At 36.2% G+C, this 25,641-nt stretch overlaps 1 protein-coding gene across 16 annotated transcripts in view; it reads left to right on the top strand.

The window, feature by feature from the left end:
- CACNA1D (calcium voltage-gated channel subunit alpha1 D) overlaps nt 1-25,641 on the top strand; it is a 166,579-nt gene that overhangs the window by 56,757 nt on the left and 84,181 nt on the right. For 11 of the 16 annotated variants that reach the window (XM_048957946.1, XM_048957949.1, XM_048957955.1 and 8 more), the window contains exons 4-8: nt 4,598-4,737; nt 8,075-8,217; nt 9,591-9,743; nt 10,705-10,901; nt 23,189-23,292. In XM_048957946.1, coding sequence (XP_048813903.1) covers nt 4,598-4,737; nt 8,075-8,217; nt 9,591-9,743; nt 10,705-10,901; nt 23,189-23,292 — 737 coding nt within the window. Of the gene's footprint in view, nt 1-4,597; nt 4,738-8,074; nt 8,218-9,590; nt 9,744-10,704; nt 10,902-22,606; nt 22,711-23,188; nt 23,293-25,641 lie in introns of those variants that run through there. The other 5 variants (XM_048957947.1, XM_048957958.1, XM_048957962.1 and 2 more) reach the window with 3 other exon arrangements.

Here is a 25,641-nt window from a genome sequence, read left to right on the forward strand (position 1 = left end):
CTGACTCAGTTACTGGCATCATCTCTGGTTCTGTCTTGTATCCATTATGAATATACGTATCTTGGGGCAAACCCTGTAACTGGGGCGTGCATTTCTCCCAAGAACTGCAGGAAAACTCTCCCATGTTGTTCAACACTATGCAAACTGCAGGGGCTTTTACATATGGAGTGGATGTAGGTAGTCAAACTTGTCCCAGTTCTACCTGTACCTTTCTTTGTGCTCATGTAAGAATTATTTGGAATAGATTAAAATAATAGAAGTATGAACTGGGAAGAACTTCTGGGGATTATCTAGAACTGCAGCTCTTAGCAGGACAGTTGCCAGTATGCAGTTAGATCAGCTGTGCTGTGTTATATAGCTGCATCTTCAAAACTTCTTGCCATGAAGCCACCTCTTTGGGTGTTACATTGCCTTATTGGTAGAGAAGTCTCTCTTAGCCACAATCTCCAAGTTTGAAATTCTTTTCCCATTATTTACCATCTCCTGCTACTTTGTATATGGCTTCATCATCTTTGTAACTCCCCTTCAAGTAGTTATTGTCCACTGTTAAACACTTACAAGCCTTCTTTTTGATGGAGAAATGATCTTTCTTTTGCTGGAATTTGCACTTTATCAGTGTTCTTTGTGAAATAAGGGGCCCCAAACTGCAGTTGTTGCACAGCCTCAGCAGCATGGGGAGTTGGGATAGTAATCTCCTACAGTTTCCTGGCTGTGCTCAGGAATTTCTAATGTAGCTCAGTATGCAATTTGTCTTATTTAAAACTAGCACATTTAACGTGGTTCCCAGTGTGATTTTCTCAACCTGTCTTGACGTGTGGGATTATTCTAGCCGAGGTACAGAACTTTACATTTCTCCTTTTTGAAATTCATGAGGTTTCTGTTGGTCCAGCTGTCAAGTTTTCTTAAAGTCCCTTTGCTTTCACATGCAGAGCTTTCTCAGATTGCTTCATGCTCTGCAATTCAGAATGCTCTGAATGCAGAACTCACCTGCTGTGCAGCTGTGTGGCCTGTTGCCTTGATCCCCGCTAGTTTAGCATTATGTGGAGCTCTCTTGTGAATTTAGGGAACAGAATGCCAGTGTAAGTGCCAGTGTATATTTATTTTTCATTCTTCATGTTAGGATTGTCTATCCCTTTTCTAGCACTTCTCTCTATTCTGTATACATTGCATGAGATTGATATAGCAAATCTGAAACAGTAAAACCAAAATGACTAACAATGAAAACTTACCATAATGTCTCATAAAAGCAAATTTACCAGCTGTGTTATTACCCATCCAGAGTTCTAGCTTGCTTTGAAATAGCCATCCTAATGTCTGTCTTCTTTTTAATTAATGCCAACTGGTACTGATCTTCAATGGGCCAGTACCCAGTGCTTATCTTTGTCACACACTGCTTGTATTTTTCATAGAACTGTAGAATTGTTAAGGTTGGAATAGTCAGCCATCACCACCATGCCCACTAAACCACGTCTTTCATTAGAGCGTTTTTCCAAAAGAAGGCAGGATAGGAGGAGTAGGATCCCATTATGTTGATTGTAGACCAAGGAGAGCATGCTTGGAAAATAGTGCTTATTAAAAAAAAATAATTAAAAAAAAATCATCTTTAGGCCTACAGGTTAGAGTAAGATTTGAAAAATTGGAAAATAGTGAATCCCAAAAATGTATATTCCCCAAATTCTATGCATTGATAATAAAAGTGGTTCATAATGGTGCTAAAATGTGATTTCCTCATGTCTTGACTGCTCCCAAATGCTTGTTCTTACTATAATTAGATTATTATTTTCAGTCTTGCTTGAAAGGTACAACTTCACTATAACTGCATTGAAACTGTGTATCATTTTTCTCCCTGATCTGTTAACCAGAAGTAAAAAGCTTGTGACAGTAAGAGCTATCACCACTGGATTTAAAAAATGCTTGCTCCAGATCATGTATTTTTTGAATGGGATGTTTGCAGTACTAATTAAGAAATAGGAAACAGCCCTGCTTCCTCAGGAAAGAAAGAAAATTGACAGGAACAAGACCAATGCATTTTGAAAGATGGAGGTTAAATAGTAGGGTAGAGTTGGATATGGACTGTAGCATTCAAATGAACAGCAGGAGTATCTTACCATTAAGCAAGTTACTCTGGGACAGGGGTTGGTGCCTAGCCCAAATAGCTGTAGATCATTAAAACTTTCTGTGAAGATGAACAGGAAGGGGCAAAGATGCTTTTTAGAAAAGAGTCTGGTAGGATTAAGGGGGGATTATATTACATCTTTGCCTGTAGTAACATCCCAGTGGGCATAATGGCCCAGAAATCTGATCACAGTATCATAGAATTGCTTGAGTTGGAAGGGACCTCAAACATCTAGATCATCACCCTCCTGCAGTGGGCTGGTTGCCACCTATCAGATCAGACTGCCCAGGGCTCCATACAACCTGGCCTTGAACTGCTCCAGAGATGGGGCATCCATAACTGGTACTGGCAGCCTGTGCCAGTGCCTCATCCTGCATTAAAAAATTCCTGATATCTTACCTAACTCTCTCCTCTTTTAGTTTGAAACCATTTCCCCTTGTCCTATCACTATCAGCTTGTGTTAAAAGTCCCCAACGTGCTTGTAAACTCCCTTCAAATACCAGAAAGCCACCACGAGATCTCTGGGGATCCTTTTCTTCTCCCACCTGAACAAACCCACCTCCCTCAACCTTTTTTCATAGGAGAAGTGCTCCAGCTCTTCAGTCAACCTTATAGCCCTCCTCTGGCTCACTCTGACATCTCCACATCCTTCTTGTGCTGGGGGACCTACAGGTGGACTTCGTCTCGTGTGGTCTCATGAGGGCAGTCATGAAGGTGACAGTCCCCTCTCTCCCTGCTGCCACCCCTCTGTTGATGAGGCCCAGGATACTGTTGACCTTCTGGGCTGCAGGAACACACTGCTGGCTCATGTCAAGACAGTTCTGCTTTCCTTTCATGTTAACGAGTTGTTGACATTTGCATATATATGAAGGTTCCTCTCTTTTGTTTCACGTTTTCTTTTACTGTTCTGGTTACTGATATGTATTTTGCCTATAGCAAATGCCAACCTAATATTTTTGTCTTCCTTATGTTGTCTTAAATTATTTATCTTCCTTTACACAAGTTAGAGACTTGTATATAGGGAGACTGAAATAGCTGTTATTATGGAATGTATACATGGTAGAGTTTGGCTGGATTTCAGCAGTTTTGGTTCTCAGGATCATCATAATTAATGTTACTGTAACCTTCGTTGTGCTCTCTGATCAAAGAAATGTAATGGCTATTCGTTCACATACATTTATAACTCTCTGACCTCACTTGAATCTTGTTACCATGTAATTGTTCCAGTTTATCAGTGCAAAATTAGTAAGTGGAAGGGGCAATTTTGAAATTGGTGTTAGGAAAAATAGCAGGAGAATATGATGGGGAGGAAAAGAATGTCCATCACTGTCACTGGGGCAGAAGAACTCATGCAAAACAATGTAGCTGAGGTGAAACTGCCTTGGTGAAGCTCTGTAATCCTTGTTTTCTGACTGTAATCTTTACCGAGCAATTACAGTCCGTGTAATTAACGCTGTGTATGATAACAGTGAACAACATCCGTAAGTGCCTGAAGAAGTTTAAAAAAAAATGAATCATTCTGTGTCTTGTATTCATGGCTCTAATATTTGCATAATGTCAGATAAGAAAGCAAGTATTATACAAAGCAATGAAATGATGATTTCTGAAGGTAAAAAGAATAAAGGTGTTAATTGATCTGTTCTGATAGCTGCGATTTTTACAGCTTATCCAAATCAAATGTGCTTTCAGGAGACAAAGAAGAAGACACAAAAAATTATTATCCATTACTTATGAAAAGAGATTCAATATTTATGTTGGTTTAAAATATGAATTCTGGCAAAATGAAGATACAGTGTAATAGTAGTGCTTTTAAAAAAGTATTGAAACAGATGTAAATCGGACCTTCAATGATACAGGGTGATGGTATATGAAATGAACATTTCTTCAAGCATATTAGGATGACTTAAAGCAAATCTCGTGATATACAAGGAAGAATAAGTCAATATAAACTTCCATGTCAAGATGACTGCGGAATTAAATTAAGACCACTCTCATAACTTTTCAAAGCTCATTAGTGCACTATGACTCTGTCTCAAACTCCTTTAATAAACAGAATTCTGTGCGTTGTAATTAAAAGCTGATGTAGAGAACAGTTCAGTTAGTATAACTCTGCATACCTTTTAATGATATTTCAAGGATCCTATTCTACACCATTTTCTGGTTTTAATGAATCCTATTGATCTGGATGGGACTATTTGCTTAAGCAAAGGCAGAGTATTTTAATGTTTGCCGAATTGGAGACTTTTTTTCTCATGCAATGCCAAAAAAGGAAAATTCTCGTGCTGTTGTGTAATTACGACTTTGTCAGTACAGCTAACATTAAATGCTATGCAATTAAAGTCCATAAAATAAACTGACAGGAAGTACTGTTTCTCCTTAATCCAGATCAATACGACTTACCCTCTTACTGTGAATTTTAAATAGTAAAAGAGCTGTTAAATTGCATTGTCTTTCATTGTACTTTTTCTTTGTCTTTTACAGGAAAAAGTAGAATATGCCTTCCTGATAATTTTTACAGTTGAAACATTTTTGAAGATTATAGCATATGGATTATTATTACACCCCAATGCGTACGTTAGAAATGGATGGAATTTATTGGATTTTGTAATAGTAGTAGTAGGGTAAGTAACTCGTATTCTATTGTAAAAAGGTTTTATAGTCTTCTTTACAGTGAAGTAGATATAGATCTGTTTGGCTGTGTGTAAGGGCCTGAGCTTGACATTTATTCCTCTGGAGTAAGAGCACTGACTGAGAAGAGAGAAGAACTCAGTATAAAATCAAAAGTTTTCACTGGTGTAGGCTGTACTGCACCATCAGCTATACACTGGAAGTTCATAGGGATTTCTGTGTTCTGCCAAACAATTTGACAAGACATATGTTCCTTAGTTGCCTTGCCTGTTGCTGTGTCAAGAAACTCTTGAGAGTTGGTTTCCCTCCTCTGACAAGTTACTGCTCAAGCCTTGTGCAAGTTACCAAAGAGTGGAGAGTTGAATGTCCCCTGGAAAGTGATTATTGAAAAAGGGAATTTCCAGTATTGCAGATTTTTGCTAATCTTTTAAAATTGATACAGCCTATGGAGAACGTTATTCCATGTAACCTTGTAGATTGTGGCTGGCTTGCAAAGAACTTGGTATCGAAGTTCAAACTGTATCAAGTTCTGTGTAATTGAAAAAGCCCTGGAGTTCAAGAGTGTTCTGCTTCTAACTCATGCCACTGCATTAAGGGAAAAGATGCAAAGTAAAGGAATTTGTGGTAAAGCATTATTAAATATGGGGAAGTATTCTGAATGTGTTAATAACCAATTTATAACTATTTGATTCTGAGATAGGAAAAAAATTACTGAGAAGATTGTATTCAGGCCAGTTGCATGGGCCAGAAAGAAATTTTCATTGAGGACTAAAATTTGTATATAAATAGATCCTTCATCAGGTTAGGTCATTCTCAACAGATTGGCCTCTGTGCCTGAAGGGAAAGCTTGGTGTGTAGGTATGGAGGCTATCGGAGATAAAAGCTCTGTTCTCTTGCCAGGCTCTCTTGAATAGACCTCTTCTCTTTTGTCAAATGACCATGGAGCTACAGTAAGCCTGGAGCAGTCTAATTAACATGACCTCTATCTTTGGCTCTGTCCTAAATACATGATAACTAAAAATCTTTCCATTAACTCAAAAAATGCTCACTATTGGAAGCTAAATCTGGTTAGGTCAAATATTAGCACTGTGTGCATAAAAAATATGAAAAAAAAGGGACTACATCTTATGAAATAACTAAAATATCACACTGCGATTTAAGTTCTAGCTCAAACCCAGATGTTTTGAGGTGTAAATTACTTTGTATGTTGCCATCACTTGTCATCTTCATGGAATTATTGCCCTTCAGTAACACACAATTTGTTTTTGCTCTCTTTGTTAAAAAAACAACAATGCAAAACCCAAGAGAAAACACCATGCACGTAAGTAAGGAAACAAGAGTGAATCCATTTATCTAACTAATACTTAAGAGAAAAGCCTACTGGAAAGTTGATTCTCATATGTAACTCAAGATGGATATGGAATCACTTCTGGATCTGATTCTATTTGACTAGCATCACCATGCAATTTCATTAGGTATTTTAATAGCTTTGAAAGAGCTGCCATGCTGTCCTATAGTCAACATATTAGATGAAATTTGCTCTGTCTGCTTTTTCAGCACAAACTAAGGCAGTCCAAATGCATAAATCTTAACTGTGCCAAAAGAAATCTCTGCCGGGAAAGGAGAAACACGTGCATAGGCTTTTTCCCCAACATAAAATTCAGCATTAAAATTTGATAAACTGTACAGGAGGATAAATGTCAATTTTAAAAATAATAAGAGTTTGTATATTTTATACCTTAATGGCTTTAGATAATGGACATAAAATGACAGAAGTGTAGATATGGCTGCTATTACTCCTGTCCTTGTCATTTCTCTCTGAAACCAAAGTAGGAATTACCTTCTGAGCACTCTATTACTTGCCTGCATTCTTTGTCATGCAATTTCTGTTGATTTAAGTGAGATAATGAGGGTCTAGCAAAGAAAGCTTTCATTGTGCTTTTATAGTGCTTTCTTATGCCTGCAGAATTTTGAAATAAAAATTTTCTGAATAATGTACTGATTGGCAGGCTTGAAAGCAGCTTCTCTTAAATTGGGGTTTTATTCAGAAGTCTGTTTAACCACGTTGTCTTTGGAGCACAGGTAGTCTAGCTGAAATCATTGAGGTGGCTCATTTTCTTAGAATTATTCTTCATTTAAATTATGACGTGAATCAGGATCTGAAATACTGTGTGGATTTCAGATTTCAGAATACTGGATTTCTCAGGGTGTTACAGAGGGTGGGTTGCTGGATTGATGTTCATTCTAAGAGCCACGTGATGCTCTTTGTGTCTGGCTTTCTTTCAGTGAAGCAGACCAGGGATGGGAATTAACTGATACAGGTTGATTGCTGACTGGGGAAGGAAAAAGTCTTCAATATTCTACTTTCAGCATTATATGACTTACAGCAACTATCCTGCAGCACTGTGAACCAGAGTTGTGAAAATTTCTTTTGATGAAGCCAAAAACCTACACATTTCAGGAGTCCTTTGCAAATGTGAAATATTTCAGAATTGCAAGAATATTGGCTTGATAATCTTTTCAGGAGAAGTGCAGTTTTGCAAGTATTGGACTACAGACTCTGTGCAAAGGATTATTATGGTTTTCATGGTCCTGAATTTTGTGTGGAAAACAATGCGTCTCAAATTCAGATTAAAACCAAAATAGGTCTAAGATTACTTTGCATTTCAAACACTTGCATGAGTTTGAATTTCTGCTGGAAGTGGGAGGGAAAAATAAAACCTTGTCTTCCAAATTCTTCTAATGAATTACTAGCTCATTTCTGCAGTGAAAAAATACAATATAACAAATGAGTCATCTGGGAATATTTTTATACTCAAGGTTATTATGAATAAGAAACAAATCTTTTTCTGTGTTATTAAATTTTGGCCTCAAATTATTTTTTAATATATTCAGCTTTTGCTGACTGTATTTAGCATATTGAAGTCACTTGGAGTTCACATATCCCACTAAAATTAAAACAGATGGTTTCTTGTGATTATCTATTTCATATTTTAAAGAGAAGGCTACTTCTCCAAACTTCACAGTTGAAACGTTTGAACAAGGAGAAATGGCAAAGTAGCTTCATTTATCTTCACTTATTTAAAAATAGCCACGGGGTGTGTACAAGTAGGATGCTAATTTATTGGAGACTGTGTGATTGTCACTCTCAGAAGGGATTAGCACTCGCAATTCATGACTCTTCCTGTCATGATTTAATACGCCGATATTCCTCTCACTTTGAAATCTGGATGGCTTTGCAGAGTTCTCTGCAGTTCAAGTAATTTCCTAATACCTTTGATTGCGTGGCAAATGGATGGTGATGACCTTACCCTTCATCTCATTTTCTAGATTATTTAGTGTAATATTGGAACAATTAACCAAAGAAACAGAAGGTGGCAGCCACTCAGGTGGCAAACCTGGAGGCTTTGATGTCAAAGCCCTAAGAGCCTTTCGTGTATTGCGACCTCTCCGGCTTGTATCAGGAGTGCCCAGTAAGCTCTTTTCTATTTAATTCTATTGAAATAAATATCGTAACTGATCTGACTGTTTGACTTTCATGTTCCAGACACTAGCATAAATGAGATAATATGAAGTTGATTTTTGTTATCTGGTTGTTTATATAAAGTGAGATTCAAGATGAATGATATGCTATTTCAATTTGAGCAGAGGATTGTGAATTCATCCAGTGTATGATCTTTTTACACAGTTCAATAAGCAGACGGGCAAATACACTTCCTTTTTAGAAGCTTTATATGAAATTGAATTGCGTGTTTAAATGCAAATAAACCAAAAATTAAAATTCAGATTTTTAAAATTCTAAATCCTACGCATCTGAAAATGTAGGTGATCTTAAAATAGTTTATATTTTGGTAAATCTGTGCCAAAGCACATTACACATTTCGTATTTCCTGCCCCCTCCAATGCACATGAATGCCTTCTGTTTATGTCAATAAAGCTACCAGATAAATTAGGAGACTTGAAAAGTAGAGCAATATTATTTAAAGAAAGCAATTGAATTTTATAACAATGCTTCCTATTTTCTTTTCATGCATTACTAATTACTGAAGCTTTTTGGGCTGAGTAAGAAGTTCATGGCTTACAACTCCACTCTTTCCATTCATTGTATTTATCATATCATAGTCTCCTACATAGAAATGGTTGCGTTCGGCATATATTTAGCAAAAGAGATTAAATGAAGAAAGAAGCAGTCTTAAGAAATGCCAGACAAGAATTTTGAAATAAAAATGAGCCATGTTTTGTTCTCATTGCTACTTTGGCAACTTCATTAGTTTGTGGTTTACTTATTTTAGTAAGAACAAAATTTGGCTTAATATTTAAGGAGAAAATACAAGAAAAGTGAAATTAGTTCTGAAAGTGATGTGAAATATGAATAACTAAAAAGTAAGATTGTTCAAGGTGAAAATGAGTTTTCCTAAATAGCCAGTTGCAGAAATATATATATTTTTTAATCCAGAGAGATATGTAAGTGCAATTTCTGTGGACTTGTTGTGAAGTTGTTATTGTAGCATAGGACTTCTTAGAGGTCCTATAAAATGACCTGCAGCCACTCACCATGGCTTTCATTTCATTTCTAAAACAAATCCAACTGTGAATTCTTGTGACACGTTTTAAGCATTGGCTTCCATGACATAACATTTATTAACAGAGGAAATCATTAGGCTTTGACAAAAAGCTATAATCTCATATAAAATATGTGATATGATTCTGGGCAGTAAAAATGTTTTTCAGTGGATACTCTCTGCCTGTGTGTATCATGAATTTTGAATAATGTGCAATTACAGAAGTTTTGGTATGGCATAAACATAGAAACCAAGTTCATATCTTGTATCTTCTTTTCTTTTAGGTTTACAAGTTGTCCTGAACTCCATTATAAAAGCCATGGTTCCCCTGCTCCATATTGCCCTTTTGGTATTGTTTGTAATCATAATCTATGCTATTATAGGATTGGAACTTTTTATTGGAAAAATGCACAAATCTTGTTTTCTTATTGATTCAGGTAAGTCATGAAACTGGTTACTAAAATAAGGGATTGGTTCTGTTGTATTTCAAGCCTGTGGGATTTCAGTTTGAAATAGAACAGGGGCGAAGCACTGAGACTGTTTTAACCCATGGTTTTGATGGACTGTAATTTTAGGAAAAGTATATTCTGTTTAAAAACAATCAAGGAAACTGGTACTACCACCACCACCACCAACATGAAAAACAGAGACTTGAATGTGTTCTGTACAGCTTTTAATGTATGAAATGTCTAACTGCAGTGTTAGTGTTGAAAATATTAGGGGTTGCTATCTGCAAGATACGAATCAGTATTTTCTCCAGATGTCCCATAACAGGTAAGCTATACTCTCTTGAGATTACAATTGGGCTGTGTCTGTCCGTCAGTATTTATTTTGAATAGTATAACAAAAAATAGAGTTCTAAGATGACTAATAAAAGAAAACAGTGTTCCTCCATCTATGCAAGTGATTCAATGAAGGTGTTTCTTATGGGATAGTTTTGAAGGAGTGAAATGTTGTCGTGAGGGAGAAATATGTGATGGCTAAAGGTATGTTTCCTTCACCTGATGAAGTAGACTACACAAAAAAATTAGTCTTGACCTATTTCCTTGGTTGTACATCAATATGAAGTGAAGAGGAAAAAAACCCAAAACATTGTGTATGGGGTGTTTCTGGAAAGATATGTTGCATTATTATGACTGTGAACATGCTTTTTTTTCCCTACCCTTTGCTCAATTACTTGAGCTCTTTTATGTGCTCAGTTTTGATTAAAATATTTTCAGATTGAAGGGCCCAGGTGTCAGAGAGATAAGCATCTCTAGAGCTCATGAGTTCCCTTTCTCAGCATTTCTCAGGCTGATATCTAGCTTTATGTTCTGATAGGTTTGATATTTCTTCATATAAAAGAATTAGCTCACAAATGTTTGAGAAATGAAAGAGACTTTTTTGGTCAATTTTCAGATATACTAGTTGAAGAAGATCCAGCACCTTGTGCATTCTCAGGGAATGGACGTCAGTGTGTCATGAATGGCACTGAATGTAAGGGTGGTTGGGTTGGACCGAACGGAGGCATAACGAACTTCGATAATTTTGCATTTGCAATGTTGACTGTGTTCCAGTGTATAACCATGGAAGGATGGACTGATGTGTTATACTGGGTAAGTAACTTCAGAAATCATTGAATATTGCTTACTTTTAAACCAACTTCAGCATTCAAATGAGAAGTAAACTGTTTTACAATACCATAAGTAAGAAATCTTGGTGAGTTTTAATAGAAGTGGAGGTTAACTGCTTAACTTATTCCAGTCACAAAATCTTTTTGGCTTGCTTAGGCTAGGAAGGCTTTTTAGCAACAAATTTATTCTTTGGGTTTTATTTGTTTGTTTTTGGTTTTGTCTATTTCATTTGGATAAAAATAATACCACATTTATGTCCTTTGGACTAACTTTTTTTTTTCATGCAAGCGTACCGTTTTTAGACATGTCTCATAAAAATTAGGAGCAATCTTTCCACAGTATTTCTGCAAAATATTTTGCAATATTAACATAAATTAGACCAAAACAAGCTCTCAGCTGTCCTTGCTTGCCTTGGGTACTGAAAACCACTTGTTAAACATTCAAACAAAAACCAAGTCACAACAGCTGTAAGCCTGACATTGTCACCAAAGAAGCTGTAAGAGGCATTCAAAAGTAGCGCTGTGTAAGGCCCCACCTTTAAATGCTACACCAGCATTAAATAACGAACCTTCTCCATCTTGGAACACAGACAAACAGCTGGACACAGGCTGGAAACAAGATTCTCTTTGTCCTAATTTTGCAGATGAGAATGGAGAAAAAGAACACAGATTTTTAAGTGAATAAGGTTACATAAATATTCAGGTAGGAATTTCGCTGACTTGCCCTATTCCAATCAAAGAACGTTTTGTTCTGTGACGTTTTAAGGACCTAATATTTGGCATGAGTGACTTGTAGAAGGTCACACAGGAAGACCATGACAGAACCTGCCTACTGTAGGTGCTCAAAATCGTTGAGGATATTCCATACTACTTGGTACTGAGCAGTAAGTCTTTGCAGCACTTAGGACCTTATGGCATCTTAACAGTTTGAATACTGAGATTTTTTTACGAAAGGAGAAATTTGATTGCTAGTAAGGATCACTATTAGAAAGTCACTGAAAATAGATGAGCTATCTTAGGGCATGTCTTTGTGGAGTTGTGTTCTATGTTGTGTTGATCACAGCTTTTAAGTTTGGCCAAGTGGGATTATTTACTAATACTGAATCTTCTGTGGAGTACAAGATGCAATAAAAGACGTAGCATTATTCAGTGAATGGACACCTTAAGTGGCCAATTGTTACAAATCAAGGTGAAATATGCTGCTGCTAAGTAATATAACAGCTGTCTGTGATACTAGAAAGGACAACATGAATACATTTTTAATATAGTGTCACTGTTAAAAATAATTAAGATCAGATTAAGTCAGATGTCAGAGGTTAAGAATTGGCTGTAAACATGCAAACCTTTGGTAGTAAAGAAACTGACAGTAATACAGGGCTCAACATGGGCCAGTTTGTTGTTTCTCAGGGTGTAGGTTTATCCTTTTTGAGTTTTGCTCTCCAGTTCTTCTTAATTTTCTCAGAGAATGCATTACTGCAGGGTTAGTATATATTTTACATGATTTGTATGATGATGATGATGGGTATTTTTATCCTCCTGAAACAGAAGGTTTGCCAGGATCGTCCAGAAAAAAAAATGCACTTTTAACACTTTTCAAGGCATAAGTGTGCTCAAATTTTAGTACCTGGCAATTACTGTAACTGTCACAGATTTTTACAGTGAAAGTCAGTGATAAAGCTTTCAGGGACTTGCACATATGCAGACTATGATTTTCATAGAATTAATTTCATCTGAAAGGCTTAATATTAAACATTTTTTCCCTTTGGAATTAAGAAACTAATTGATTAGATGATTTCTAAAAAATCTCCACCCCCAAAAGTAAAACCATTACAAGAGGGTGCTATGAAAATCGTTACGGTGAAACGTTTTCAAAATGCAATGCGTAGGATAATTCAAAATTCAAAAACTTCAGAACTGCATGCAGAGCTGTGTGTTATTTTGTCTCTCTAAAACGGCTTCCCAAAGCCAAAGTTATTTACAGATACACATATGTCAGTTTTAATTTTATTAAAAATGATACTGGGGTTGTTAGTAAGAGAACAAAGAAATGTGTTGACCTTGTAAAGTATGTTCAAAACCAGATTTTCATATAGCTTTGGAATTTGTTTTAAGTGACATTTTCATATAATTTAATTGTAGCTCTAGATCCTTTGTATACCAGTGAATTGCCCATTGTCAAGCAGAAATCACTTGCTGAGGACAGAAGAAATGACTTTTTATGTGTTTTATGCTTGCCCATGATTAATCTGAAGTAGATTTAGCTATTGCTAATTAAACATTCAAAAAGATTTTGTTGTAATCACAAACTGAGAAAAGGCATACACTAGGTTGTGATAAAGATGTCCAAAGAATCTAAGGAAACAATTACAGATGTTTAGGTTTGTGAGTTAACTTTTGCTTAGAAATCTGTAGATGAAAGCCGAATGGAATGAATCTGCTTGAAAACAAACAGAACAAGCCCACAAAGATTAGAAGCTGCACAAAAAGTCTGATTTCTACTTGTTCACTGTGCAAACTGAAAAATTGGCTGTGTAGAATTACCTTGCTAGCAGGTGTAAGCTGAGTGGGTGAAATATGTGCAATACTTTGCATCATGTTATGTGGCATTCTGCTAGCAAGAATGACAGCTGAAAATTACAGCTTCCAGTAACGCTCACTAGCACAGCTTGTTTTCACCTGGTAAACAACAGCAAACTCTCCCTAGAAATTCCCCAAGCATCAGTAGTTTTTTTTCTAATACATATTTATTATAGATTGTGGACTTGATCCTGCAGCTGCTTGGCGCCCTTCCTGTCCTGGTGACTCACCTGGATGTCCTGCTGCTCACCAGTTTGCACCTGATTCCTATATGTCTCTTATTTTTAGTGCTTTTCCTTAGTGCTTAGTTTTCTGTAGCTTCCTTGTAACCCACTGAGTAGCATACATCACTTATTTCATCCACTGAAAATGCGACTCTTTAATGCCAAATGCTGGACTGAATTGTAGAGGCTAAGGGATATTGTCCTTGTCACTTACACCAGCCAATGCAGCATATGTGTTCCCAAATTGTCTAATATCTTTGTGGCTGCACATCTGTACATCTCTTCCATTTATATCAGCAGTGTGTTTACTCCTGACCACAGCCCTGTTTGTTTGCTCAGTAGGTCCAGATGCAGACTTACACTGTTAGCTTTGGATCCCAGTACAGTCCTCGTTATTGGCAGTGGCCTGGGTATCACTCGAGCTGAAACTGCTGAATTATGCTATGTGATGTCTTGTGGTTTTTAATTTTCTTTTAAAGCCTTTAATGTGAGTACTGATACTTTTAACAAGATGAACCTTTTCACAAGGTTTCACGTTTAAAATATGCAGTTCATTAACTGAATGTATAAGCAATCTAAAATATATCTAAAACTTAAAGGTTTAAAGAAAGGGATGTCAGAATATTTTAATACATCCTTTACCAACATGTCAGCTTCTGAAATTGTACTCTTTACTACTGCTTGAAAGAAGCATCAAATAATACTTGCTTTTGTAACAAAAAGAAGTGTGCATTTAGAAACCTGTTTCATTCTTCAGAAATTGAGCTTTATTTGCCCCAGTCTCTTTCTTGAAGTATATTAGAACATTTGAAGAAAACCAGTCATTTCAGTAATGCATTCTGTTTAGGTTGCACTGCACTTCTTCACATGTTGAGTGTGCAAGTGTCTATCCAACCACTGCACTAATTAACCATGAATAATGTATTTTAAGGTAGAGAAAAAAAGTATAAATATTTATTTAAATCATGAAATCATAGAATGTCTTCGGTTGGAAGAAACCTCAAATCAGATCATTCTAGTTCCAACCCCCTGCATGGGCAGGGTTGCCAACTGATCAGATATTTCTATGATGAAGTACAAGAGCTATGATTTTCTCACTGGCTTTCCAGTAGTACAGGGCAACTTAAAATGTGGAAAACCAAGATATGTTTGCTTTCCAACTGGATGAGAATCTGAAAGAATGACTACAATTGACTACAAAACTTGCCCATGCAAAAGAAAATAATTACAGTGATAAAACAAAGTCTACTGATTTTTCAGAATGTCAGTCAGATGATCAGGAACTCAGGAAGTCTTCTCATCATATCTCTTCTAATTGTGCTCCTAGCTGAAGAATCACAGAGGATTGCCTATGAGGAAGTATTTTAAGGGGATATGATGTACTTGAAAGCAACTAGTGCACAGTCAAAGATTTTTCCTGAAACAACCAAGTATTTTATAGACCTATCTCACAGAAGAAGCTGTTGGCTGGTGCACAAAATGTATTATTAATCCATAAAAAAAGTTGCAGAGCACATTTAAAATATTATGAAAACTCATCGTAGTGATGAGAAGGAATCTTTAAATAAATAAATTAGCAAAATCTTTTTATATGACCAACAGGTCAAATAAGCAATGATACTCAAGAACTTTGACTTGACTGATCTAATATAACATTAGAAAATGAAGACATAGGTTGATATAATTTTTTTTGTCACATTACAGCAGCAGGAATGGAAGGCACGTTATTGCATCCAAACAATAACGGTCAGCTTAGCCTAAGAAGTGAACGGATGCTTGATAACTTTTTGTTCTTCTGTACATCAGCTGCAAATGTTCTGCAAACAGTGTTAAAAATCCTGATTGAATATGCAAAGCAAATCTTACAAAATCTGTATTTCTCCCTTCTATTTGTCTTTTATGTACTAAGGATAGCTTAGCACTGTTCAACACCACTCACAGGTCATCTAAGGGAGACTCTTCAGTGAAACAAGGCAGTACATCCCCAGAGACACTGATGTGCTGGCTGCACAGTGCTCCCGGCGTTTAATGACTACATAGCCAGAAATTTAACACATGATGTCCAGCTGGAGAAAGAATAGTAAGAATTTTGGTTAGCAGTATGAATACACTGCATAAATTGTACTTAAGAACCAGGGATAACAGGCAGGATTTAAAAAAAAAAAAAGATTGAGCGCTAGTCATTTGAATTCAATTCCAAGCTGAAATCTATTTTAACGCATCCCTCTCCCCCCGCATTTAGATAATGATTTGGACTACTTTTTTTTCCCCAGAATCAGCCAATTTTAGATTGCAAAGAGTTGATACTTAAATTATCAATAAATTAGAAACTTCAGAAAGAGAGAAAATGAAATGATCAAATTCAGACCTACAAACAGAGCTTCCAGCCAGGGAACATGCACATTAACGAGTTTGAATTAGTATTGGAAGAGATGATCACAGATATGTTTTAAATGAGCAGCTTATCACAGCCCACCTGAGGATGATTTTAAAGTACCCCACAGAGAAATATCGTTTCCATGCGCTGAACCTGATCTACTTTGACAAGATATCTAGTATCTTGGTCTTAGCTGACTGCTGACCTATACTGCAGTCAAAGCATGGAACTAATTTCTTGTCACACAACATTGCAAATACTCAAAAGAACATATTACTTCTCCCCAGCCAGTTTAAATAAAATAGATGGAAACTGGCTTAGAAGTAGGCTGTATTTGCAGTGCTGAGGACTCCTCTAGCTGAAGCTTCTAGCTGAAGTTCATCAGTAACACTTGCCATAAAAAGAAAACGACCGTTTAAAACACATTTTACTTTCCTGGCTGTCCCAGGATTACAGCTGAGTAGGTACCTAATTCAGGTGTTCCTTGAGTATTGAGTTTTCATTTGTACATCCTCTATATGTGTGATAAAGTAACAATTATACACCATCAATCCAAATGATTCATGCTATTATTTTTACAAAGTCAGCAATACATGCATTTACAGTATCGTATTGTGTGGAATATACATAGCTATCATGGCAGATATGACAATAACTACTACTTCCAAAAGTAGTTGGAGTTGTTATTCTGTGCTTTTTAATACATTGTAGCTAAATACTGAAAAACAAGTAGAGTCTTCATCTCGTGATTCTTTTATTTCAATAATGAAAAAGTCTTTTGAGTCCTTAGATTAAGCAAACCAAATCAATAAATTTAAGTTTTAGAAAATAATATAATAAATACTAATAAATAAGTTATGGAAATTTCTTATGTGGAGTTTTTCTAGGCAATGTGAATAAATACATAGAAGCTCTAATTAATTGTATTAATCCTAGATTACTCTAGGAACCGATGAACGAATCAAACACTTCTGATTTGTTACACCTTGAACATGAATTCTGTTAAAGCTGGTGGAGTTTTGCTTCCAACCATCCTGTAGAAAACCTTCTCTGGCTTACTAGAATGGGGAGAGGCACTGCTCACCACTTAGTTATGGTGATGTGCACCTGCTCTGCCACCAGTGCAGGCTGCTGCCAGAGTGATTCAACACAAGATAGCTGCCTGAAGAAGTAGTGATTCCTTAGCAAACTGTTCAAATGTGACGTCTAGGTTTCCCTTGGAAAAAAATGCTTTTTTCTTTTTTGATGATGTGACTGCCTAACATAAAATTTATTAGCTAACAAAGGATAGAAGTGACAGAAATTAGAACCTTCTATTCAGATAGATGGAAGCAAATTAATACAAATGAAGCTGTGTCTTACAAGTTGAAGTTTAATTTGGAAGGGTTACCTATATGTGTACTGTTAATAACTGTGGTTTACATACAGAAGTTGGGGGCCAAATTTAGAGGCAATGAAGTAATTATGAAGCTCTGTGGGTACTGTAACAAATTCTTATCTCTCCAGAAGATACACTTCTTTTTAGTCTCCCTTAATGCCCAGGCTACAGAATTCTGATCTTCCAGTTCTTGAGCTGCGATGCTTAACAGAGCGTCATCTCTGAGTTCACATTCACCGCAGCTTCTCAGCATGTGTCTGAGTCTGTCCAACCAGGAGAATGTCAGGGAGAGCTGTGCCTTAACGGCAGAACCCAGAGAAGATGGAAGATAAAATTGCATGCTTTCAGAAACCAGTCTGGAGGCTGCTATGCTTCAAGCACAGCCTGTTTTAAGTCAGCTTGAAGTTAACTCCACTTCAGCCAGGAATATCTCAGAACACAAACTTTGAAGTGAGCAGGCTTTGAAAAGCTGTCTACTGTACTTGAACGTGAGTAGAATAAATAGTCTGTGATCTGAGGTAGGTGAACCTGCAGCATATGCTTCAAAGAGAGCAGGACTAGTCCCATTTAACAGAACACTGATTCCTGAGAGAATTTTACACCCTTCAAGAGTCTAAGTTTGTCAGTCTAAATTTTTAAGATGTTTCAATGGGTTCTAGGTCGCTATAAGTAAACCCACAGATTATGTCTCCATTAGAATGTTATGAAAGGAGGAAGGTAAGATTGAAAACTAAGGAAGTGAAGAGACCAAATGATTTAGAAACATTGTGTGAAAAATAATTCAAAATAGGTTCAGGCAACAGTGGAGTATGTATCTAATAGGACAAATGCAGAATTAGAGGTGTTACTGCACTGCTTTATCATGATCCCCAATTAGGGCTAGATTAATCAATACATACAAAGAACTTGCAATGATTTACATAAGCCAGTGGCAGCTTTTCAGGAAAGTAAGGCTTTGATCTGCATGCAGTTGCAGATGGGGATTTTACAGTTACCACAGATAGGATAAGTGAGACATTTTAATGATTTCTAATTAATGTTTTGGATTGGGATGTGCTATCTACTGCTGTGTAACACTGATGGTTATGTCTGTGCTATAAACTTGGCCTGCTCTCTCTATTTCACTTCAGAGATATCCCTGAACAGCTACACTGCAGGGTATGATAGCTGACTCCAAATACAGCACAGCTAACAAAGCAATTCACTCCAAATGCCAGATGAGGCAGTTTCAGTCTGTACCAAGTTTTGTCCCATCAACTAAAGATAATGGTTAAAGAGTTTTCAGGCATATGCATGTTGATATAGAGTCAAATATACAAAGAACATTTTGACTCTACCAATTGGACTTGCACAGAATAATTTGTCTCCAGATCTGATAGTGCCCACAGCTGGATCCTATTATGGGGGCTTCAGGCTGCTCCTATGTCACTTATGAAAAGGATTGGAACAGCTTCAGATTTTAGTTCTAGTGTCTGTATGAAAGGATGAAAATACCAACAGTGGTGTTCTGTAGAATGAGTATTTTTAAAGACTTACCTAATGGAATAATAGTGCATTTTCCATTACAGTGAAACCAAATTAAGTGAAAAACACTCTGTCCTTCTTAACATTTATTATCTTCTCTGTCCTCTGGATGACATGATGGACAAACTAGAACTGAAATCAAAACATTAAGTCTAGTGTTGGAAAAAGGCAGAAAGAAGGGCAAGAAGAGTGTCACTTGGCAAATGACTTTGCAATAGGTGTTATGGATGCTGAAATCAAAAAGAGATGGGGCAAGTCCACTGGCAGCCATGAGATATGGCACGTTCTCTGTTGTGTCATGCCTCTGAGACACCAGAGGCTGAGCGTCCCACAAGATTTTTGCTGACGATTTGAGACCTTATAGCTTCAGGATTTCCTGATGTCATTTTACCATTATTTGAGGTGCTTTTACTGCTTATGTTTCTTAGTTGCAACTTCCAGTAGTCTGGAATTTGTGTCTCTGTAACTCCTTATTTCTAGTTTTTGAGTGAGAAATCAGTATTAATCCTTTCAATTGGAAAAACCTTGTCTGTGAGGATTTTTGTGCGTTAACCAGGCTCTGTCTCCATCATTAGTCAAGACAAATTGACTCTTCTAATGTTTCTTTAAATGGAAGATATGAAAAATGCCACAAGACGTGCATGAAATGAGCAAGTTTTCTAGATAGACAGGACTTATTTACGTGCTTTCATCTCTGGTATTAATCCAATCAGAAATATTACTTCATGTATACAAATTATGATGCATTACCTGAATAGACTTCATTTGTCTCTAGAATTAAGTGGTGAAATTATTGAATAGATGCAGTTTCAGGTAGTTGATTTTAAGAGTTAGTGCCAGGTATTCTAGTGGATTAAGGGTTCTTGAGTTAGGAATGCTTTAAATTAGTTCATCATCTGCCCAAACCAAAACGTTTCTTCTGATGCTGGTTAGCTGCAGTTTCCAAGCTGTCACATCACAGGGCATTAGTCCTAGATAGATTATCCTAAAATATTGGGCTTATACATCAAACTGCATAAATAAGATGGGCTTTTTTTTTTCCATATATTACACACATTAAAGTGATTTAAGGAGAAGCAAATCACAGTTGTGTGTACCTTTATAACAGAGCTTGGAAATTCATCTTTGCTCCTGGCTTACCAAACTAGCATAATGCCTTGCTTCTTGGATACATCCTCTTTCTGAGGAGGAAGAGTGTATCAGGTTGGGTTCCAGTGATTCCCAGAGCTCTTTTGTTCTCCTTGGATCTTTTGTTTTTCTCAAACTGAAACTGCACTTATTCATCTTTCAAGATTTTCAAAACAATTTATAGCAGGAAATTGTTGGCATCAACTCCAGATGAATTTCAGCCCTTACTCTGAGCTCTGGGACTTGCAAAACGCTGTTTACTAGTGGTATAGTTATATTGGATGCAAAATGTATTCATATGCATGTGAAATTTAATCAAAACGTTGATTCTTACAAGCTATTATTAGAAAAACACTTTGCCTGATCTGTGTGTTGTGAATCACTTCTGTGAAGTAAAGTCAGTTCTGAAATTAGAATAACTACAAGGTATGCATTTAAAAAAAAATCCCTGAGTAAAGGTCAGATGCCTACAATTGAAAGAAGGTGCAAAAGGCAGCACACAGTGGAACAAAGCAGAAATCCAATATTGGCAATAAGTCGTTTTACTGATCTGAGCTCTCTTTGTTGTTAAGAGTTCTGAAAACTTTGGAGATGAAAAGAAACTGTTAGTCTCCTCAGCATAAATCCCTAATGTATTAAGTATTGCTAAAAGTATTGCATAGGAGATTGAGTTTAAGGAGGTCAGTATAACGGCAGCATTATGAGAGACCTTGTTTTCCATGTGAATATGTTGCAGAATTGGACCATGCAAACCTGGGATCTTTTAGAATTGAAGTCAATGGCTCCAGCCTTTCTGATTGGCTATAATCTTTCTCCATTTTAATTTCTCCAAAACTTAATTTTATTGAAATTAAAAGGAAAGTATCCAAATGAAATATGTACTTCACAATTTTAAAATGATTATTATTAGTAGTATTTTGCTATCGAGTAAGTAATTCTAGGTTGCTTTTCAGGATTTCAGCTTGATTTCTAGAACAGTTTAACTGCAGATGTTACACAGAAGTTATTTTAGAGGACAAATGAAGGAGTTAAGTAAAAGAATCTTCTTTTGGTTACTTTGGAAGTCTCAATTTAGTTAGTGTAATGTGTCATTGTGACAGATCACCATTGAAGAAAAGTGCCTACGGACCTTAATCTGCAAAGACTTAATGTGTGTGCTTACATTTAGCTGTACGTTGCATCACCTTGCAGAAACTGAAGCTGATTTTTAAAAGATAGAAAGAATGAAATTAGAAATACCATTTGAAAAGGTTTTGTGTAATATGGAACTGTGCCAATTTCAGCAAGGATGTTAATGACAGGGTTTAAAGCTGAGCTTTTATAGAGCTCAAAGCCTGATCACAAATTTCAGATGCAACAAACAGACTGAGGACAGCATTCATGTGAAAAGAAGAGGGTTTCCTTGTAAATTGTTCTATGATACCATATCTGGTCTTAAGTACTCACAGAGTTCTTATAGTCTGCTGAATCTCACGGCTAAAAAGAAGAATCTAACGCAAAAATAAGATGTGAGAAATATTTCCAAAAAGGTATAAATCAGAATTTATGTTTGTAACGTACTGAAATGTCTTTTTGCATCTGAAAATTACAGGAAACATTCAATTTTCCTGTGTTTTACATGTGATTTTTTTTTTTTTTTTTTGAACAAGTGTTCTAAGATGTCCATGGATCCATGGATAAGTTTTTTGAGTCTACCTCACAGATGCAATGAGCTCACTAAAATTAGGCACTGGAGAAGGTCTTTATAGAAAAACTTGTGTAATCAATAAATAGTGCATCTAAAGTTCAGGAAATTCAACCTTACTTAAAAAAAAACAACAAACCACAACAAAACAAAAAAACCCAGCAACCACAACACTTTTTAAACTTCATTTAACATTGATCTTGGTGTAATTTTGGTTCTGAAGTGTTTCTGGGATATTTCCTCATTTTTGTTATGTTTATAAAATTTTATTTCAGTTCTTCGTTTGTGTAAAGTTCTGTTCATGTTTTTAAAAATCTGAATGCATCCAGATGTAGCTTTTCAGGAAAAAAAAAAAAAAAATTGAAATGTCATTTTGCAGAAAAAAAATGTATTACTTGTCCTGTGGAAATACATTTCAGTACTTCTTTTCTCAAAGGATCATTCATGTTACTAAGATATATGTGAACTAACAGTCCTAGTAAGCATAAATTAACTTGGAATCCAAGGTGTACTTTTCTTGGTGTTAGAGAATAGAACTGTTGCAATACTCAGTTTGTATGTTTGATAGTGTTTTTAGTCTGAAAACTAGGTTCTCTCAGTACTTTCTTTTCAAGTTCATATTAGGAATGCTAATTAAACATGGCCAGTGCCTTCTTTCTTGTGCTGTTCCCCTTCTCAAAGTACTGAAAGAATGAAGAGAATGCTATCTCACCTGAATGATTCAATTCTGTTTCTCTGCCTCTTAGTTCCTGTTACTATAGAGATCTACTCTATAAGATCATCTTATTTCTTGCAGATGAATGATGCTATGGGATTTGAATTGCCATGGGTGTATTTTGTCAGTCTCGTCATCTTTGGGTCATTTTTCGTACTAAATCTTGTTCTTGGTGTATTGAGCGGGTAAGCATACACCTTTTTCATCATGAAGGCAGAGTCCTGAATTCAGTTGCCATGAACACACAGGTTGTTTTCATACAGGTGAGACTTGAGTTGCCATGATTTTTTTTTTTAATAAGTATTTCTTTTTTTTTCTAATTAGAACAGAAGCAGTTTTATGTAGCCTTCATAAAAGATAAGAAACACTAAAATCAGTTAGACATTCTTGTATATATATCTTCGTGTCCATATTTATGGCAGAAGTATAAAAAGAACTGAACATTTTCCTGCGCTTAATTAAATATTTTAATTCATCTTCTAAGGCATCACATCTGTGCTGTAATTTGGGTGAGTAATAACATTAAAGAAAAATTAATTGGTTTTAAGAACTGTATAAATACAAAACTTTCAATGTTGACACCTACGTGATCTGGCAGCTGCAAAAAGGACTCTGCTGTTTAATGAATGACTGAATCATAACTTATTTCCTTACGTTTTACAGGTAAATGATGCAATAGGATGTGAATGGCCATGGATCTATTTTGTTAGTCTTATCATCCTTGGCTCATTTTTCGTACTTAACCTGGTTCTTGGTGTACTTAGTGGGTAAGCAGTTGAGTTAACATTGTGTATGCTACTGCTACTTGTAAGATGGCCTCTGCATTTACTCAAGCTTCTCAGCAATGGCTTCTTTTGCATGTACTTGAGATTCTTATGTCATTCTACCAGTGTTTGCTCTTTGGACTGAACTGTGTGATCCTAATGCTTGTATCTGTCTGACATCACGTTCACCATGCTTGCCAAAAATACTCATTAAGTGAGGTGCTGATCTCCACATTCAGTAATATTTCAGCACGGGTATGGGTAGTGCTTGTACAAATATTTTCCTCTATAGATATAGTGGTGTTTCTTTCTGAAAGTTGCTTTAAAAAAAAAAAAAAAAGAAAAAAAAAGCTGTAAATAGATTGGAGTTCTCTTTGCATTTACTAGTTATGTAGCAAAATTTTTTTAATGGGGTGCTTCAAGATTTGTCTTAGAGTATGACTGGCTTACACAAAATATTTAGTGCTTGTTGTATTGTTGTGTACTACTGTAATAACTTGCACCAGCAAGCTAATATATTTATCAATAATCAAATATCAATTTATTATGTTTGTCAGTGAGAGACATTATAGCACCTCATTGTTCTGTGTACTACAGACTCTGACTAAGAGCTGAAGTGGAATCTGTTGTAGCTGCATAATAGGTTATAAAACTATATGTCAACAGTTTGCAAGGTTTCTTTCCGACAAAGCCCCCTTTCTGAAGTTACATCTTTATTTCTTCTGCCATTTCCTGTCTTGCAACACAGTTGAGCTTGGGAAACTCCAAATTAGGTAAATGTTTTTTTAAAAATCCTGCTAGCATTTGAAAACCGTGTGCATTATTGGAATCTTCAACCCGTGAAGTTTGACAAAGACCTATAAGATAATCAAGCCCAACTGCCAACCCCGATTATAATTGTGTGGATTAGCTATGAATTACAAACAAACAAAAAGTATCATTCTGGCAACATCAGGCCAGCTGTGACAGCTGTGTTAGCCAGTAGAAAAATTGGTCTTGCATTGAATGCAGCCTTGGAAGTGAGGTGTCATCAGACTCCTGACTATATGCACAATCATATTCACTGCTTTGCCATGTCATACGTCAGACTTGAAAGGAATTATGTAATGCCATATTATATTCCCGGAAGTCAGGCAATCAGAAACAACATTTCCAATTGCTGATAAGATGACTTTGTTTCAAGAGCATTTTTATCTAGTCAGTGTTTCTACAATGTGGTTTTTAAAATCGGATTGATTGTCTGTGATAGACTACTTGCACACAAGAAACTAGGGAAGGCATGGTTTTACCTTACTTTCAGAATCAACTCATAAAGTGGGAGTTTAAAAGCAAAAGGGTAGACATAAAGCATACCAGTTTATTTTCTGATTTATCTCTTCTTTCCATGGCCCACTGTGATTTATAAAGGATGATTTATGCAACCATATAGGCTTTGTTTTATTCAGGGACAAACATGTCAAATGTTGCAAAATGAATGGTTTAGCTATTGCATCACAGCCTCACTAAACAAGCAAGAAAGAAAAGGACAAAAAAATGAGGGTAGTTGCTGTATGATTTATTTCTCCTGTTGGTGGTGTTACCTAACATTGCTGTCTGACTTCCCACTAAAGCCATTAGTGGATTAGGTTTTCACATTTCCTTTCACTGGCCCATAAGAAGGTCAAAAGGAGCAGTTAGTTTTCTTCCTGTCACGCAAAAGTGTACTGTCAGAGCAGTTAATTAGTATTTTCCTTTTCCCTTGCATGACTCAAATTAATTGCTACTGGTCTCAGATTTTTTAATTTTTTAAAAGCAAGTTGTGGAGAAAGTAATGCCAGATTTATGTGCTGATGCACATGTTCACTTCTTCCACTGAATCCATGGAAAATGAGAGGTCCTTACAGCTAAGCTCTTTATTTGATTTAGTATGTTTAAAATATTTTATAAGGTTTGCACCATTTTGATAGACAGCTACTTTTTTCACTGCATAGTTTCTGTATTTTAATAAGGCAGTTTTTCAAAGGTATTAAAAATTGAGTAAGTCAGATAAATTACTGCATTTTTGATTGCACCCCTCTGCAATTCCATTTAACGACTCAGATACCTTTAACATAAACTTTAAGGCATCAGTTTGGTACTCTTTCAGCAGATTTTCTTCCATTGCAAAGATACGGTTTTGGTGAGGAAAGTCTGTTGGAATTATGAAGTTGTTCTAGAGCCACTGTTATAATAAAATAGGGGAAAAGGTGTCCCTTAGTAAGGTTCCATTCTTCAGAAAATAAATTTCCCCTGGTTTATAGGTGTTCCTTGATCCATAGGGTTCTAATGGGCTCTTAGAGCCCTTACCTACTTGCCTTTACTTGGGTGAACTCA

The sequence above is a fragment of the Lagopus muta genome, chromosome 11 (genome assembly GCF_023343835.1).
Source record: "Lagopus muta isolate bLagMut1 chromosome 11, bLagMut1 primary, whole genome shotgun sequence".
NCBI lineage: Eukaryota > Metazoa > Chordata > Aves > Galliformes > Phasianidae > Lagopus > Lagopus muta.